At 40.8% G+C, this 20,296-nt stretch overlaps 1 protein-coding gene across 4 annotated transcripts in view; it reads right to left on the reverse strand.

Annotated features, from left to right (window-relative positions):
• Positions 1 to 1,333: 1,333 nt before the first annotated feature.
• The window catches only part of axin1 (axin 1), a 147,039-nt gene continuing 128,076 nt past the window's right edge, over positions 1,334 to 20,296 (reverse strand). For all 4 annotated transcript variants that reach the window (XM_072269001.1, XM_072269000.1, XM_072269002.1 and 1 more), the window contains 2 exons: positions 9,004 to 9,171; positions 1,334 to 4,011 (listed from right to left, as the gene is read on the reverse strand). In XM_072269001.1, coding sequence (XP_072125102.1) covers positions 3,885 to 4,011; positions 9,004 to 9,171 — 295 coding nt within the window. In that variant the 3' untranslated portion in view covers positions 1,334 to 3,884. The remainder of the gene's footprint in view (positions 4,012 to 9,003; positions 9,172 to 20,296) is intronic.

The following is a 20,296-nucleotide window of genomic DNA, read 5'->3' on the forward strand; positions in this document are numbered from 1 at the left end:
GGCCTTTCAACATTCGATAGATACCAAAGATATCCCCACTCATTCTTCTAAATGCCAGCAAGAACAGACCCAGAGCCATCAAATGCTACTCGTACATAAAATGAAGATCCCCAGGATCAATCTTATGAACCTAGGTTAAATCAGTTTGAATTTTAAATTACAGCTTTGTGCACTATAACTGCATTGCATCTTATTCAAAAACTATGGTCATTGAAAGCATATAATGGTAAAAATCAATAAACTGCTCTTTAAACAATGATCCTTTGGAGGAATTCAGCAGGTCAAACAGCATCTATCTTGATGCAGGGTTTCAACCACAAACATTGACAATTTCTTCTCTTCTCATCATCACAGAAATTGCTCAACTTGCTGAGTTCCTCCAGTAAATGGCTTGTTGCTCCAGATTCCAGCATCTGCAGTCTCTTGTGTCTCAACTGCTCTTCAGTTTTCTTGCCAAAATAAGCTCCTATAAGAATATACATGATCATTTGGTGCCAATTTAATCATTTTTGCAAAATATACAGATATTGAGCTAAATCCTTCTTCATCTTTAGACAGCTGTTACTGACCTGCCACTCTGCTTTCAAGCCCAGTAGTAGAACACAAATGTATTTTAGCTGTGAGACCAGTGCACTTAGCATCCAACCCCTCAGATTTACCCCGGTGATTGTTGGTGTGGTAAAGGAGTTAAGAATACTATATTCTATGTTTACATTTTCTAGTTATCTGTTGCTAACATATAGTGAAAACAACATCTAAATATTAATAGCACCCATGTATTCTGCTTTATGCCAGTTCATTGCAGTTTTCATACTTGCGTGCTAAAATATTCACGAGTACAATTCTTCCTATAACCTCTTTATTGCAATAAATAATTTCTTTCAAGTAGTAAGTGAAGGAGTGATATACAAATGTTATGATCAACAGGCAATATGGTCAAAGTGAATAAAATCTATGATTTGTGTTTTGGGAAGAATTTTAAGAGGACCTCCATAAATGATTTATCAGTTTCAACCTTCTCCTAGGGTGTATGTGTCACTGGCAATGCCAGCATTTATTATCCATCCCTAACTGCTATCATAACGGACAGACTTACAGACCCCAGACCCACATCAGGCAAGGGAGAAGACCTCAGTGAACTAGATGCGTTTTTACACCAATCTCACTGCTTCGCTATCACCATTAGTGATACTAATGTTATTATTTCAGTATCATTCAATTTCTCAGCTACCATGATCATTGGTCCAAGGTTTTTAATTGCTAGCTCATGTTCAGATAAGCAGAATGTGACCAACGAAGTCCCAACCAAATATAGAAAGTACACAGAAATCACTTGATTTTCTTTTCTTTATTGTCCAAGTACCTTTTAAAAGATAATTGTACAAGTCAGCACACTTAAAGATGACTGAAACCAGGTAACTAAATCTTCTGACGTGCTGCTACTTGAAGACATCTTTAGAAAATGTACATATTTACAATGGAAACCCTTAGAAAAAAGGGAAATGCAAAACCCGTGAATGCAGGGCCACTTAAAAATCCCGCTGGACACCAAATGCAGGAGGAGAAAACCATACTGCAAATCCCTGGATGAGGAGACCTGTTCCTCAGTCATGGGGGGGGGGGGGTCACATAGCGTCAGACAGGTAACAGCATTGAATATAAAAGGCACTCTGTGATGTATTTTTATTTACACAATACCTTTCAGAAACACAAGTATGTTGTTTTAGGCTGTTCCTTAGACTTACTGGATCTTAAGAAAACTTGTATCTAATTATCATTTCTGTGTAACAGATTGAAACACCCCTCATTAGTTTTAAACCCAGTTTCTAAAAATTTTGACAGCCAAATGGCAGCAAATTAAATTGTGAGAGGAACAATGCCATCAGAATGGAGAGTGGATGGGGTCATGGCATGACAGTTTGGTTACATCTATAAATAAGCATGTGGGTGAAAGCCCAATTTCCAGTATGAAGTTTCAAAATCAAAATTCATGCCCTTTTGAACACTAAGAGTAGAAACAGGGATACCTCCCTCCGGGTGTTCTGTCATATATCAGCCAACACAGAATGAGGCTTAACAGGTGAAAAAATGATTTTTTTCTGGCAATTCATACTTTGTTTCCAAATTAAAACCATATTAACAGTAACTTTTACTGTACAGGCCTTTCCTTTGTTCAGGAGACAATATGTCTCAGGAAATGAATTTCATTAACAATTAAAAAGGCAGCATTACTGCACAATTAAAATTTGGTACCAATGAATTTTACAATAATGTTTAATTAGGGGGAACAAAGTGCTTGGCAAAGTATTGAACATTGGAAATTAAGAACTATTATTAAGCAACAAGAATTAACAGTTTCGCTCATTTTTCTTTTTGCTCCTAAGAGCAATATCTTAAAATTTCGCAGAGGGCAGTCCAAGTCCTTTACTAGGCAAGCAATAGTCCAGATGAAAAGAATGCATGCTATTTTACACGTTTGCTGCTAATTTAATGACTCTCAATTCCAGATATTTGCAACTTATTAAACTGTTCGATTGTATACGCTACGAAAAAAATTAAATATAATGTCTTTTTTTTTTAGAAAACAGCATGACATTTTTGAAACTGACTAGATATTTTGAACAGATCACTTACTAATGTGGCCAACTTCATCATAAGGACCCGTGTCAGTACAGCAACAGAGCCAGCAGAGAGACAGTGCACATTGCAAGTTGTGGACTTGTGTTGAAAACATGGCTGGTAATTTGAAGACAGATTACATGATGATAGAAAATTGAGGGCTAGGTAGGACGGAGGGGTTATATTGATCTTAGAGCAGATTAAAAGGCTGGCACAATATCATGGGCTGAAAGGCATATATTGTGCTATAATGTTCTATGATGTTGACTGCCCTGGTGTATTACCAGCTTCATGTCGGAAATGAAGCTAGTGCATTTTTCAAATGCAAAACATTACAACCAGTTTAATCAGTGCTGGAGTTAGCAAATAAAATCAATACCCGTGCTCTTCCAAATCATGCTCCAGCTAAATTAATAAATCAAATCTAATTCATTTAAGTTATTTGTAGTGGGTATTTAAGACAAATTAGTTAGGATTTAGTTTCTCCTCCCACCAAAACTGCAAGTGCACAGAAGCTAACAAGCACCAAAGTCATACATGCTGGGTACCTACAATATGTTAGTAAGGGATGGGAAATGGGGGACTGCTATCAGTCAATTACTTCCTAGCATACACATTCTGATTGGGTCTTATGAAATAGTAGAACTTTCTCCCCCTGTGAAAAAGGCCTATACAGTAGTGTTTGCAAAGGTAATATATAAACTTTTTTGATGACCATTGTCCTGACAAGCCAGAAGTGATAATCATCCATTCAGTAAGTAGAGAAACACCTATCAATGGTTTGAAACGTGGACAAAATAGCTATTAATACATGGCTGTACACATTTGGTGAGCTCAAGTACCTGTATGTATGTTTTAAAATAACATAAGAGCACTGTTACATTAAAAATGCTATTTTCCTCAGATTACATTATATCAAAAATATGCAGCTTTAGTAAACAGTTTCATATTACAATTTCTAATACAATTTTACAATGCTACATTACACTTAGTGTTTGAAATATACTGATAAAGAGAAGATAATGCTGCAAACATTCCCCTTACAAAGGACTGCATTGGCAGACCTTGGTGATGAAAGCACCATTTTTTTTCTGCTGTAACGAGCAGTTGTAAAATATCCCTGTGGAGAGCTGGAAGCCTTAATATGTCAGGTTGATGCATTTTCCACAGTTAACCACTGTGACCCCCAGTAATGCATTTTTAAACACTCCAAGCAGCTGAAACTTCTCTTGTACCATTAGAAACTCTTCATGGCTGAATTGCATTTAGTCAATTTTTTCTACTTTTCCAATAATTTTCTCCTCAAAAATTGGCAGAATTGCTTCCTCATCACGAACCTCTTCAAACACCACCCCACAGTCAAATTCATCACTCACTTTCTTGAAATAATACCTGCAGAGCAAAAGAAAAAGATCAAACACCACAATTAGGAAATTTTAAGAAAATATTCTCAGACTGGAATTAAGCAGTTTAGGAAAGTAAAGGTTGATTTTGTTTTTTTTTGGTTAATTTTTCTTCCTCTAATCATGCTCCTTCCTGCATTAGACTATGTACAGAAAGCGATCTAACTCTAAGATTACATGACTGAAACAAATCAAACATTCTATGGAGATGACAGGAGGCCACCTGTTTGTTAAAATGCTGCAGAGATGAATGACATTTGACTAAATTGAGCCCAATTAACCAAAAGCAGTGGTGTTAGCATGACTCAAGTGAACCTCAGTTTGGTTTATGCTCCCTATTGCAGGAGATATTACATATTCTGCTAGTGGTACAATAGACAATAGGTGCAGAAGTAGACCATTCTATTCTTCAAGCCTGCACCGCCATTCTGAGATCATGGTTGATCATCTACTATCAATACCCGGTTCCTGCCTTGTCCCCATAACCCTTGATTCCCCTATCCATAAGATACCTATCTAGCTCCTTCTTGAAAGCATCCAGAGAATTGGCCTCCACTGCCTTCTGAGGCAGCGCATTCCACACCTCCACAACCCTCTGGGAGAAGTTGTTCCTCCTCAACTCTGTCCTAAATGACCTACCCCTTATTCTTAAACCATGCCCTCTGGTACTGGACTCTCCCAGCATCTGGAACATATTTCCTGCCTCTATGTTGTCCAATCCCTTAATAATCTTATGTGTCTCAATCAGATCCCCCCTCAATCTCCTTAATTCCAGCGTGTACAAGCCCAGTCTCTCTAACCTCTCTGCGTAAGACAGTCTGGACATCTCAGGAATTAACCTAGTGAACCTACGCTGTACCTCCTCCACAGCCAGGATGTCCTTCCTTAACCCTGGAGACCAAAACTGCACACAATACTACAGGTGTGGTCTCATCAGGGCCCTGTACAAATGCAAAAGGATTTCCTTGCTTTTGTACTCAATTCCCTTTGCAATAAAGGCCAACATTCCATTAGCCTTCTTCACTGCCTGCTGCACTTGCTCATTCACCTTCAGAGACTGATGAACAAGTACTCCTCTTTGTATTTCTCCTTTACCTAACTCCACACCGTTCAGATAATAATCTGCCTTCCTGTTCTTGCTCCCAAAGTGAATAACCTCACACTTATTCACATTAAACGCCATCTGCCAAGTTTCTGCCCACTCACCCAGCCTATCCAAGTCACCTTGAATTCTCCTAACATCCTCATCACATGTCACACTGCCGCCCAACTTAGTATCATCAGCAAACTTGCTGATGTTATTCACAATGCCTTCCTCTAAATCATTGACGTAAATCATAAACAGCTGTGGTCCCAATACCGAGCCCTGTGGCACCCCACTAGTCACCACCTGCCATTCCGAGAAACACCCATTCACTGCCACCCTTTGCTTTCTATCTGCCAATCAGTTTTCTATCCATATTAATATCCTCCCCCCAATGCCATGAGCTCTGATTTTACCCACCAATCTCCTATGTGGTACCTTATCAAATGCCTTCTGAAAGTCAAGGTACACCACATCCACTGGATTTCCCGCGTCTATCTTCCTGGTTACATCCTCTAAAAACTCCAATAGATTAGTCAAGCATGATTTGCCCTTGGTAAATCCATGCTGGCTCGGCCCAATCCTATCACTGCTATCAAGATATGCTGCTATTTCATCTTTAATAATGGACTCTAGCATCTTCCCCACTACTGATGTTAGGATAACAGGGCGATAGTTCTGTTTTCTCCCTCCCTCCTTTCTTAAAAAGTGGGATAACATTAGCCATTCGCCAATCCTCAGGAACTGATCCTGAATCTAAGGAACATTGGAAAATGATCCCCAATGCATCTGCAATTTCCAGAGCCACCTCCTTTAGTACCCTAGGATGCAGACCATCTGGACCTGGGGATTTGTTAGCCTTCAGTCCCATCAGTCTACTCATCACCGTTTCCTTCCTAATGTCAATCTGTTTCAGTTCCTCCGTTACCCTATGTCCTTGGCCCATCCATACATCTGGGAGATTGCTTGTGTCTTCCCTAGTGAAGACAGATCCAAAGTACTTATTAAATTTGTCTGCCATTTCTCTGTTTCCCATAACAATTTCTCCCAATTCATTCTTCAAGGGCCGGACATTGTTCTTAACTATCTTCCTTCTCTTCACATACCTAAAAAAACTTTTGCTATCCTCCTTTATATTCCTAGCTAACGTGTTCATACCTCATTTTTTCTCCCCGTATTGCCTTTTTAGTTAAGTTCTGTTGTTCCTTAAAAATTTCCCAATCATCCGTCTTCTCACTCACCTTAGCTCTGTTATACTTTTTTAATGCTATGCTATCTCTGACTTCCTTTGTCAACCACTGTGGCCACTTTCCCCCCTTTGAATCCTTCCTTCTGCAGGGGATGAACTGATTTTGCACCTTGTGCATTATTCCCAAGAATACCTGCCATTGCTGTTCCACTGTCTTTTCTGCTAGGATATCCGACCAGTCAACTTTGGCCAGCTCCTCCCTCATGGCTCCATAGTCTCCTTTGTTCAACTGCAATACTGACACTTCTGATCTGCCCTTATCCCTCTCAACTTGCAGATAAAAACTTATCATATTATGGTCACTACCTCCTAATGGCTCCTTTACTTCAAGATCACTTATCAAATCCTGTTCATTGCACAACACTAAATCCAGAATAGCCTTATCCCTGGTTGGCTCTCGTACAAGCTGCTCCAAAAATGCAACCCGTAGGCACTCTACAAACTCCCTATCCTGGGGTCCAGTACCAACCTGATTTTCCCAGTTCACCTGCATGTTGAAATCCCCCATAACTACTGCGACATTTCCTTTGCCACATGTCATCATTAACTCCCTATTCAACTTGCACCCAATATCCATGCTACTGTTTGGGGGCCTGTAGATAACACCTATTAGGGTCTTTTTGCCCTTACTGTTCCTCAGTTCTATCCACACTGATTCTACGTCCCCCCTTGCAAGGGACTGAATCTCATTCCTCACCAACAGGGCCACCCCACGCCCTCTGCCCACCTTTCTGTCCCTTCGATAGCACGTCTACCCTTGCACATTCAATTCCCAGGTCTGATCCCCCTGCAGCCATGTCTCCGTTATCCCAACAACATCATAGTTATCCATTCGCACCTGAGTTTCAAGCTCATCCGCCTTATTTCTGACACTTCGTGCATTCAGATATAGAATTTTTAACCCATTTCTCCTCTCTCTGTTTAAATCGCTGCCTATTGTGCATAACCCAGCTCCCCGAACTCTCACCGGGCTATACGCCCCTTGAATTTTGTTGTCCTTCTTAAGTTTACTTACTCTTTCTGCACATTTAACTCCATGCTCCGTCAGACCATCCCTCTGCACATGTATCCTCCTCATCACTCGTTCCTTTCTCTACTTCACACTTAATATTCCGGAACCGTGTAGTCCCCACCTGTCCTTTATACTTCATCTCGCTATCCTCTCTCACATTCTGGATCCCTGCCCCCTGCAAATTTAGTTTAAACCCCCCCCCAAGCAACACTAGCAAACTTTCCTGCAAGAATGTTAGTACCCCTCCAGTTCAGGTATAAACCGTCCCGTCAGAACAGATCCCACCTTCCCTGGAACAAAGCCCAATTATCTAAAAACCTGAAGCCCTCCCTCCTGCACCATCCTCTCAGCCACGTATTGATCTGTATAATCCTTCTGTTCCTCGCCTCACTCGCACGTGGCACAGGTAGCAATCCTGAGATTGTTGCCCTGGAGGTCCTGCCCTTCAGCTTCGCATCTAACTCCCTGAACTCACTACACAGGACCCCCTCACTCTTCCTACCCATGTCATTGGTCCCTACATGGACCACAACATCTGGATTCTTGCCCTCCCTCTCGAGAATAACCTGCACCCGATCTGAGACGTCCCAGACCCTGGCACCAGGGAGGCAGCATACCATCCGAGACTCCCGATCTCCCCCAGTACTACTAACTATGCTAACGAAAATAACTTTATTTTTAAAAATACAGCATGGTGATAGGCCCTTCCAAACCAACTAGCACATGCCACCCAATTAAACCCTTGTGACCAACTGCCCTATAAACCTGCATGTCTTTGGAATGTGGGAGGAAACCAGAATGCCCAGAGGAAACCCACATGGTTACAAGAACATACAAACTCCTTACAGACAACAGCGGGAATGGAACCCAGATCACTGGCATTGTAATAGCTTTATGCTACATGCTGCATTACCATGCCGCCCCTATATCAGCTTCACCACACACTTTTGATGTATAGGTTCACTAAGAGCACACAAAATATTTGCAGATTGAATTCAACAGGAATAACTCAAGTTTGCAGATAAAGAACCGGATATTTTGTTCTTAATCCATCTGTACCTAACTATCTGATGTCTCGGTAACTTATTTTATAACCAAATAAGGAATAATCAATCTTTTGATTTTATTAATGCATTTAATGAGGACAAAGACACCAATGAATAAAAAGTGCAAATCAATGTTCTTATAAATTTGTGTCTGGTTCTTCATCTTAGAGTCGTTAATTTTCCTTAAAGGTGTTAAGATACAAATTGAAAAGTTTCAAAACACCAGTTACATGAAGTCCAAACACAAGAAATCAGTTTAGAGTTCCTTGGTTGGATGAACAATGATCTTAGGTCATGTTATGGTTTTGGAATCATAGCAATATATAGCAGTAATGGTGTCATTTAAATCAAATACCTGAAACATATGGCTGACATCATTTAGGCAAAGATCTTTAATCTGCAAATCTAGGCAGATACACTTTTCTCTAGGGATATTCAAATCACATTCTTGCAGCTTTTAATTTTTTTGGACATGAAGGTAATTGTTATTCTTCATCCATAACTGTTCATTTCTCCCCATACACAACTGAAAATGTTAAGTCATCAATTTACCTTCAATGCAATAGAAATCTCAGATCTGGAATGCATACCTGTAATTCCCTTTCTTAGTCAACAGCTCCTTAAACTGCCCTAATGTGACCACACGTCCTTTAACAGATGTCCTGTATGGAATTGGTTCCCCACAGAAGTAGTAGGCTACCACAATGTTATCACCAGGCTGCAACACACCATTTGCTGACTTCTTCTGTGGTTTATGCCTTTAAGTAGAAAGAGATCACAGTAAGATTCATTTTACTCTTCCACATTATTAATAATTAGTAAAGCATTTACAGAAACAAGACTGAGCTAAAAGGGGTCATCATATTTTGGTTATTGACTGAAGAAGCCAAATAGAACATTGCATAAATGACAAAATCCAAAAGATATTAATAAAATGTATTGAATTCTCAATGCCTCAAATTTAATTTGCTTTGGATTCAAACTGATGGTTACTTAACTTCAAGTGCAAATTGATTTATTGGCAGACAATTGCAGCAAAATCATTTCCCACTGTAAAACTGCTTCCCAGAAACCGAAAGTACCAGACTTTTTCAGTTAAAAGATATTGAGACCCCAAATATTGACAGTGAAAACCTAAGTTCCTCACTAATGACAAAGGACCTGCTCCACTTTACTTTTATACAATACTAATGATTGGATCTCCGGAAAAACTTACCTTCCCAGAACTAGTGTCCAAAATATATCCTCTGGGCTATACCACTAAGCAAAAATTCTCCAGCACAGATCATTCCAAGGCTACTCACAGTACTTAAAAGAGATACATCAGCAGAGCCCAAAGAAAGCACCTAATGTTTATCAGCTTTTTATTCAATATTCACAAAAATCTGATCCATTGCATTCCATTGTACCTTTTCCAAACACCTATGTTTACCTCACATCATATCTTAATACAAGAAGTTGATCTTAAAAAGAACAAATAAAAATAGAAGCAAAAGTAGGTCATTCAATAATATTGAGACAGATCTTTAATCTGAGTTTCACTTTACCTCGTATACCCTGAAATCTAAAAACCTAACATCAAGGCCTCCCAAATCTTTGGGTGAAGAAATTTTTTATCTTTGCCTGTACTAAATGGCTGACTCTTAAGGCTGATTTATACTTCTGCGTAGTAGCCTACGTCGTGAGCATTTATACTTGTGCGCTGGTGTGTCTGCGTCGCTCTGCAATTCACCGCCAAAACGCTAGTTGGCGGTGGGGTTTCTATGCCACTGTGTTGAGTTTCTTCGTGTTGAAACTCAAACTTCAAACAATGGCGATTGAAACTGAAGGAGGGTGAATTTTCTGTGCTTGTCCAGCCACTGAGAGACATGAACGAGGAAATGAATTTCAAATATTTTCGGATGTCGGCAGGTAGATTTGATGATTTGGTTTATCGTCTCCAACCATTTATTTCGCATCAGTGTATGCACAGTATACTCAAGAGACTAGCAATCTCCATTCGAGTTTTAGCTTCGGGTGGAAGTCAACAGTTTGTAGCAGCTAGCTACAAACTGGCGTCAAGCACAGGGTCCTTCGGAAGTCTGTAAAGCTTTATGGAAAGCATTGCAGCCAGAGTTCCTTCCCTGTCCTTCAGTCACCCAATGGGAAGATATTGCAGCGTAGGAGGAAATGCGATGCTACCAAGTGGACCAATGACAGTTGTTGCGGTCTGCATCGCTACGACGCGCAGTTACATTTTTTGGGGAAGTGCGCGTCAGGCTACAGCGTACGGTACGGCATAGGGTATCTACGACGTTGATTTGACGCTTTGAAGCTGTGCATGCGAGTTCAATCAACTGAATAAGGAGGTGCATCTTCCACATCTACCCTATTAAATGCATTAAGAATCTGAACATTTTACTGAGACCACCTTTCATTCTTCTAACCTCAAAATACCAAGGACCTGTTTACTTAATCTCTTCTCATATGACATACTAATCCCAGGAAACAACCTGAAGAACCTTTGCTCCATGCCCTTCAGGGACATATGTCCTTCCTTAGCCTTTGATCTGTACACAATATTCCAGATGAGATTTCACCAAAGCCATATGTAACTGCAGAGTACAAGACATCTCCATTCTTGTACTTCTACCTGCTTGTACTGCACTTTTCATCTTCCTGAAAACCTGATGAACTAGCACATTTGCCTAGGGATGTACAAGGATACCTTGGTTCCTACAAACACAAACATCTTTCAATCTCTCACCGAATAAGATACTTCTGTTTTCTTTTTCTTCCTTTTTCTCTTCAGGTGTTCCAAATTTTCCTCGTTATTAACTATCTGGCATGTCTTTGACTATGTTTTTATCCCACTGTAGATTAACTGCATTTTTCTCACAGCTCATGCTGCCATGCAGCTTTATAATCAGAGGATGTTGTATTTGAATGCCCTTCATCCAAATCACTGAAATAGACTGAACAGGTGGTGCACCAAAATCTCAATACCTCACCAATCACAGCCTCTCAACATAAAAGAGCTGTTTATCCCAGCTTTGCCATTGATCAAACCATGCCAAGCTCAATCTTTGTCCATGCACCACTCTCTCCAGTTTTGCATAATCTCATATTGCACCTTAGCAAAGGTCTTCTGAAAGGTACTGGTTCAGCTTTTCTTATTAGGCAAGCTACGACCTCAAATTTCTAGTAGATTTGTCACAAACATCATTTCCCCTTCTGAACCCATTGAACTACCAAGCTAGTGGAGGAACAAGTTGTACACCAGTCAAATACATTCAGCATGAAGAGTGCAACTTTATTGTTAAATGTTCACTTGTCATTTTTACTTTCAAATAGTAACTATTTCCAAAAGCCATCATGGTATTATTGACATAATAGGAAATTCTGCAAAAATGCAGGAAAAATACATTTCTCCAATAATGAAATGGGCAGGGAAAGTGAAAATATGAAAAGACTTTCAGCTTTGCGGACTTTCTCCTTGTTGACTAATGCTGTGACGTTAGCCTCTCCCTCCTGAATGACCTCCCCCAACATGCCTCCGACTGACTTATGGAAGCCAACAAGCTCTACTGATGTAGTAGAAAAATGGAGGGAAATTTTCGCTCCAAAGGAGGAATTTTTACGCACCATGACCAAGTGCAGGCCAGCCACTTTGTTGCTGTTTTAAACGTTGCAAAAGATGGATTGTGTAGGTTAGAATCAATCGTATTGTGAAGTTTTCATGTTTTTTGCAGTTTTCTCATTTAGTTATTTATTATGCTATTCTTTAAAAAAAATTACTAACCTTTATTCCATTGTGTCTAGTCTGCAGCAAACAACTTATAAATGCACCAATGGCTCCAGCAAAACTGAAGACACAAGCTACAAATCACATCTTTATGACATGTAAAAGTGCTGATTATTTTAAACAGCCATTGGAACCTCAAAACAAACAGTAAAGCTTTCAATTAAAATCAACTTATAACCTTTAAATTACATCTACCTTCAGAAAAATTAAATCCCATTTTGGCTTAAGCTAGTTATTTAACAGAAACTTATTATGTTTGCCTTATGAAGTTTTAAAATTTATGAAAGGGAAAGAAAGATTAATTTTAAGAAAGGTAAGCTAAGTTTAACTACCTGCTTCCCCCCCCCAAAAAAATGGCTAAAAATTCAATCTCTACTCAAAAGAGCATTGACAATTATTTTATTGTAAAATAATAAAATTATTTTATATCTAAAATAATTCTATCTATAACTTACTGATCTAGCTAACGTACCGTGAGCTGCAGATATAATTTTTTTTTATATATGTAACGCAGGGGTTTCCTGAGGCCTGAAAATTATTTCAGGGGTTCCTCCAGGGCAAAGAGGTAGAGAAAGGTTGCTCTAACCATTTGATTGCAGCGTTGCTTTATGGCAGGAAGCCAAAAGGAAATTAAAGTAACCTAACAGATCAATAGGCTGGCTGGTGGCTCAGTGACATCAGCGCCAGACTCCGGAGTGAAGGTTCCCAAGTTTGAACTCCAGTCGGGCCGCTCCCGGGCACGCTTTCCATCCGTGCTGGATTGAGTGTCAAGCTCTCAACTAGGCCTCATAAAACAAAAAAAGACTGCGCTGTGAGAAGGACATGGGGGACCGCTCACAGAATCTTTCCTCCAAGACAATCACTTGAAAAAGTGGTCGCCGAGGCTCTGGCAGAGTATAGCACACAAAAAAAAACAGATCAATACCGTATTTTAAATTACTAAAACGCCTCTATAAATTTCTTCAGTAAATTTAAGTAATATTCATGAATATTAATCTGTGTATACTTTTAACATGTAAAACTCCTGCCTCAATTAGTTAAGAGTAATTATTCAGGAAAGTTACTTGCAACAAGATAACCTTATGGAATAAATGGTTAATTAAAATTTCAGATCAATATACAGATGTAACATTACTGCTAACTAATTTAAATCAACTGAAATTAAATAGTTGGTGCTTTTAGTAATTCTGTAAATATGTAATGCTGCTTGTTTAATACTCCATTAAGGGCTCAGGTCATCTTCCAGAAAATGTAAATATCAAACAGCATTGACAAAAACCTATAATGGCTTTCAAAAATATTCACAAGCATAGATGCTCTTTCCTCTTCTGCAAGCAAGCATGAATCATGGCTATCGAAGTTCGGTCCTCAAGTCCTTGATGCCCTTACATAGCTTAGAAAATGGTGTGGCAAAGATAAAAGAATAAAGCTAAGCTAAGAGCAGACAAAAATGGAAACCACGACCTTCTGTTATGATGCTCCACCATGTGGCTGTAGTTTACCAGGCTCAATTCCATGTGGGCCTAACATGGACATGAAATGGCTACCTTCAAAGTGATCATGGTCAAAATTTCAGAAAGGAGGATCATCAAAAATGTGGGAAGACTGGTCACCTCTACAATACCTGTCAAAAACAAGTCTAGAGGAATTTTGTGCAAAGTAGCAGTCATGGCTGTTCTAAAAGGAACTAAAACTCTTACTTTCCAATGTCACTTCACAGTGGCACCAAAGGAAAAAAGGGAAAAGGAGGAAAACACAAAAGAACAAGATAGCACAGAAGAGGAATGGCATGAGCATATAAAGAAACAAATCCAATCCAAAAGGAGAGTGGAAAAAAAAACACGAGGCAAGGGCAAACCGGGTCACTTGAAAAAGGAAAGAAAAATCTGCAAATCTAAGAGGCTAATATCTAATGTGGCAAGGGATGCCTGGAACCTTCAAAGAGCAATTACCACCCTTCCTTTGAAGAGGAGAACGGAAGTTGGCAGCAGCACAATATGGTAGTGAAACAATACACCATAAAGTGAATAGTTGTGACAGGAAGCAAAACATTGGGAGCAACAGTGTCAATGTCAGCCACCCTTGTAAAGCAGAGCAACAACGCCAAAGGCATGGGTGACCAACCCTGGTAAATCAGTCAGTTCAACCTTTGCACTACAACCCACTCCATCCCATCCACGTCTTCCTTTCTCATTTTCCTCCATTCTGCTTCCTGTGCAGACCACCCTATGAATCCCTCATCAGCTCTTCCAGCAGCGTCTAACCTCGCCCTGTTTACCACGATACAGGGACTTAAATGGAACCTTCCAGGTAAGGCAGAGTTCCATGTGCACCTCCTCCAATCTGGCCCATTGCATTTAGTGCTCACAATATAGCTTCCTCTACTTTGGTGAGCCCAAGTATAGACCAGGTTGCCATTTTACAGAGCATATGTGCTCTAGCCACAGTAGCCATCTCATGATCCCAGTTGCAAGTCATTTCCACTTCCCTTCCCATCCCACAATGAACTGTCTGTCCTCAGCCTTCTCCACTGCCAGGGGCGGCCAAATGCAAACTTGAACAACACCCCATATTCTGTCTGAATAATATTCAACACAATGGTATAAACACTTTGCAAATTTCAGAAAACTCACTTCTCGTGTTCCTTTCCCACTTCTACCAATCCTCCCAGGCTCACTCACCTCTTCTCCACCTTGCTCCATCTGCTTCACCAACCCCCGCGCCCCCCCCCCCCCAAATATCTGATTCTACTGATCACCTACCAGCTCCTGTCCCACCCATTCTGCACACCCATCTTATACTGGTCAGCTTTACTCTGCTGCCCAGTCCTGATGCAGAACCTCAAGCCAAAGCCTCAGCACATGTGTTATGCCTCCACAGATAGTATTTGATGTGTTGAGTTATTCCAGCAGCTTTCTTTTCTACAACTTGAGTTTTTATTTTCCTCCTGCAACCTGAGAAAGATCCTGGGAGAACAGCTTGGGCAGAAAGTATAGATAAAGAAAATACTGGTGCGTTGGCAATTGCTCACTGTCAATCATACAAATAATCAAGGGCAAGATGATTTTGCTGTGGACTTGGCATTGCATCCATACTGTAGCAAGTATCCAGGATATTTCGTATTTCATCTGAAACCCAAAGGATTGATTGGGTTTACAAACCTTCCATATATAAATCTCTAGAAAAAGGGGGGAGAATACCTAATGCTGGCCTCATTCCAATAGCCACTAGATACACAAACACCATCTGTTACAATTCGTTGAAGTCCTATCCGACCCAGAGTGGCAAAGAATAGGTCTCGCTGTTGCATCATAGAATCTTCAACTAGTAGAATATCTGTTCTTAAATCAATTAGTCAGGGGTCTGCACAAAAAAGGATACACTGAACCTTGATAGATGGCTGCTCTAGCAGATTGTCAATGTAATTTGGCAAGATTTTCAGGCAGTTGTTTTTATTTAAAAGTAGCAAACCTTTAAATGCTTGATGGCTAGAAAGGTTCTACCCATCAGATTTTTCATGTATGGTTGGAGTACTGAAACATGCTGCACTCAGTGATTCCACTAGAAAAGAATTCTAGAATGCGCTTTTGGCAGGATGGTCTAGGAAAAGATGCAGGGGTATTTTTCAAGATTCACTCTAAACAGCTGCATAACCTCAGTTGTCTGCAATGTATGACCACTTCCAGTTATTAATTAATTAACAATTATTAGCTAAAACCTGGTGCCGCAGCTACAACCTTACACTCAATGTCAGAAAGACCAAAGAATTGATTGTGGACTTCAGAAAGGGTAAGATGAGAGAATACCCACCAGCCCTTTTTGAGGGATCAGAAGAAAAGATGAGCAATTTCGAGTTCTGGGTGTTAACATCTCTAAGGATCTATCCTGGGCCCAACATATCAATGCAGTTACCAAGAAAGCACAAGAGTGGCCATATTTCATTAGGCGATTGAGGAAATTTGGTATGTCACCAAAGACACTCACAAATTTCTACAGATGTACCGTGGAGAGCATTCTAACTGGCTGCATCACAGTCTGGTATGGGGGAGGGCACTGCACAGGATCAAAATAAGCTACAGAAAGTTGTAAACTCAGTCAGCTCCATAATGGGCACTAGCCTCCCCAGCATCCAGGACATCTTCAAAGAGCGATGCCTCAAAAAGGTGGCATCCATCATTAAGGACCCCCATCACCAAAGACATGCACTCTTCTCATTGCTGCCATCAGGGAGGAGATACAGGATCCTGAAGCCTCAAACTCAATGATTCAGGAATAGCTTCTTCCCGTCTGCCATCAGATTTCTAAATGGACATTGAACCTGTGAACACTATATCACCATTTCTTTTTTTTTAATGTTTTTGCACAACTTATTAAAACATATACATACATATATATACACACACACATACATATATATATACACACATACATACATATATATATACACACATACATACATATATATACACACATACACACACACACACATAAAAAAAAAATCCTCCCATGTCCCCAAAACACACAGTAAGGTTCTAGCAGTGGAAGGTGCTGTTGATTGCAAGCACACTCCAACATCGATGACCATGTACTGTGCTGAAGAAAGGGCCTTTTGGGAAAGAACCTAAATGCCCTCATCCCAGTTACAGGTTTCCCCCGCTATCCGAAGGTAGAGCGTTCCTATGAAACGGTTCGTAAGCTGAAATGTTGTAAAGTGAAGAAGCAATTACCATTTATTTATATGGGAAAAATTTGTGAGCGTTCGCAGACCCAAAAATAACCTACCAAATCATGCCAAATAACACATAAAACCTAAAATAACAGAAACATATAGTAAAAGCAGGAATGATATGATAAATACACAGCCTATATAAAGTAGAAATACTTTCCCACAATCATTACTGCACTGTTCTCCACAGCGAAAATCTCACGCAAGCGCTGTTGACAAAAACACGGCGCAAGCGCTCTCCAGTAACCTTTAAGCTATGAAGCTGCCAAATCATACCAAATAACAAGTAAAAATACACAGCCTATATAAAGAAGAAATAATGTATGTACAGTGCAGTATCACCTACCGGAATTGGTTCAGCGCCAAGCACACTGATGATGGTGTGTTAGGCTGAGTTGTCGCAGGTTGGGTGGTGCAGTGGCCCCACCCTCCAGGCCGCCGACCGATACATTGCCGCGAAGCATGCAAGGGTGCAGTGGTAGCTGGGAGGCACACAGCACATCTTTAAGAAAAAAGCCGAAATAAACATGCTAATTAATTAGGTGACGACCGGCACGTAATTGTTGGCCCAGATCGGTGCTGATTTCCCATTGCGTCATCTCTGATCTGGGCCGACATTTACGTGTCAGGCAGCACCTAATTAATTAGCTTGTTTATTTCGGCTTTTTTCTTAAAGATGTGCTGTGTGCCTCCCGGCTACCGCTGCATTCTCCACGAATCGCGGGATGGTGGGACACTGGGGTGTCATCTCGTCATCTGTTTCCATTAGAGCAGGCAGCTCATCTTCTCCTATGACTGCCTGCCTCGATGTCGAAGGTCGAGGTTTGTCGTCTGCTGTGGCTGATGCGGAAGGTTTGCTTGACTGCTGAGCCTCGCGCATTTTTCTATCATACAGTTCTTTGTAAGGACTCAAACCATCCTGCAAATATCCCCTAAACCTAAGTACCCTTTCAAAATTAAAGTCGTACTTTATCATTGCAGCGAAAATCTCACGCAGTTGCTTCACGTTCAGTTCCAGGACGACTTCACTTTCGGTCCGTTCGCTACTGCATTCAGTTTCAATTGTCATCCTTTCCTCTTCCAATTGCATCAGCTCTTGGTCATGGGATGCCAAAACCTCTTCAACATCATGTTCCTCAGCTTCCACAAGCCAAACTCACTTAGTCCTTACGTCGTTCACCACGATCGAAATGCTTAATTATGTCTAGTTTTACACTAAGTGTAACACCCTTACGAGCTCTTTTAGGCTTTTCCAATACCTTAGAACTCATCTTGCAAATGGCTGCTCACAGGCATGTGTTTAAGCAATGCCGGCGAGAATGCCATTCCGAATCCAGGGAAGAATGCTGCCTTTTATTGCGCGCTGATTTTCCCCGCATGCTGCTTTTTCTTCATAACAGTGAAAACATCTTCTGAAAGCGAAAACAGGGTACTAATGTAGGTCTTTCGTAACAGTGAGGTTTCGTAAAGCGAACGTACGAAAAGCAGGGGACACCTATACATCCAAATTAATTCAAATAGGAACTCTAAATTATTTGTCCAAGTATTGTTTAATAGTAATTGAAAATGTGAATGTTAAGTAATTGGCATAACATGAATCCAGAGTTGCAGTTCAACTTTAATTATCATCCAGCCTAACAAAACAGTGTTCCTCCAAGGCCAAGGTGCAGAACACATTACCAAAAGCACATGACATGATTTCTATTTTCTAAATGGAGAGAAAATACAAAATAAAAACAGAGGTGCAAAGGGACTTGGGAGTCCTTGGGCAGAATTCCGTAAAGGTTAGTTTGCAGGTTGAGTCTGTGGTGAGGAAGGCAAATGCAATGTCAGTATTCACTTCCAGAGGACTAGAATAGAAAAGCAAGGATGTAATGTTGAGACTTTATCAAGTACTGATAAGGCCTCACTTGGAGTATTGTGAACAGTTTTAACAAAGAACATAGAATAGTACAGCACAGTACAGGCCCTTCGGCCCACATTGTTGTGCCGACCCTCAAACCCTGCCTCCCATATAACCCCCCACCTTAAATTCCTCCATATACCTGTCTAGTAGTCTCTTAAATTTCACTAGTGTATCTGCCTCCACCACTGACTCAGGCAGTGTATTCCACGCACCAACCACTCTCTGAGTGAAGAACCTTCCTCTAATATCCCCCTTGAACTTCCCACCCCTTACCTTAAACCCATGTCCCCTTATATTGAGTAGTGGTGCCCTGGGGAAGAGGTGCTGGCTATCCGCTCTATCTATTCCTCTTAATATCTTGTATACCTCTATCATGTCTCCTCTCATCCTCCTCCTCTCCAAAGAGTAAAGCCCTAGCTCCCTTAATCTCTGATCATAATGCATACTCTCTAAACCAGGCAGCATCCTGGTAAATCTCCTCTGCACCCTTTCCAATACTTCCACATCCTTCCTATAGTGAAGCAACCAGACTGGACACAGTACTCCAAGTGTGGCCTAACCAGAATTTTATAGAGCTGCATCATTACCCTCGACTTCTGAAAGCTAACACTCCATAAGCTTTCTTAACTACCCTATCTACCTGTGAGGCAACTTTCAGGGATCTGCGGACATGTACTTCCAGATCCCTCTGCTCCTCCACACTACCAAGTATCCTGCCATTTACTTTGTACTCTACCTTGGAGTTTGTCCTTCCAAAGTGTACCACCTCACACTTCTCTGGGTTGAACTCCATCTGCCACTTCTCAGCCCACTTCTGCAACCTATCAATGTCTCTCTGCAATCTTTGAAAATCCCCTACACTGTCTACAACCTTTGTGCTGTCTGCAAACTTGCCAACCCACCCTTCTACCCCAACATCCAGGTCGTCAATAAAAATCATGAAAAGTAGAGGTCCCAGAACCGATCCTTGCGGGACACCACTAGTCACAACCTTCCAATCTGAATATACTCCCTCCACCATGACCCTCTGCCTTCTGCAGGCAAACCAATTCTGAATCCACCTGGCCAAACTTCCCTGCTTCCCATGCCTTCTGACTTTCTGAATAAGCCTACCATGTGGAACCTTGTCAAATGCCTTACTAAAATCCATATAGATCACATCCACTGCACTACCCTCATCTATATGCCTGGCCACCTTCTCAAAAAACTCTATCAGGCTTGTTAGACACGATCTGCCCTTCACAAAGCCATGCTGACTGTCCCTGATCAGACCATGATTCTCTAAATGCCCATAGATCCTATCTCTAAGAATCTTTTCCTAGAGCTTTCCCACCACAGACGTAAGGCTCACTGGTCTACAATTATCCCGACTACCTTTTTTGAACAAGGGGACAACATTTGCCTCCCTCCAATCTTCCGGTACCATTCCAGTAGACGAGGACAAAGATCAGCAAGGCCAGAGGCTCA

Source organism: Mobula birostris, chromosome 9 (assembly GCF_030028105.1).
Source record: "Mobula birostris isolate sMobBir1 chromosome 9, sMobBir1.hap1, whole genome shotgun sequence".
Classification (NCBI taxonomy): Eukaryota; Metazoa; Chordata; class Chondrichthyes; order Myliobatiformes; family Myliobatidae; genus Mobula; species Mobula birostris.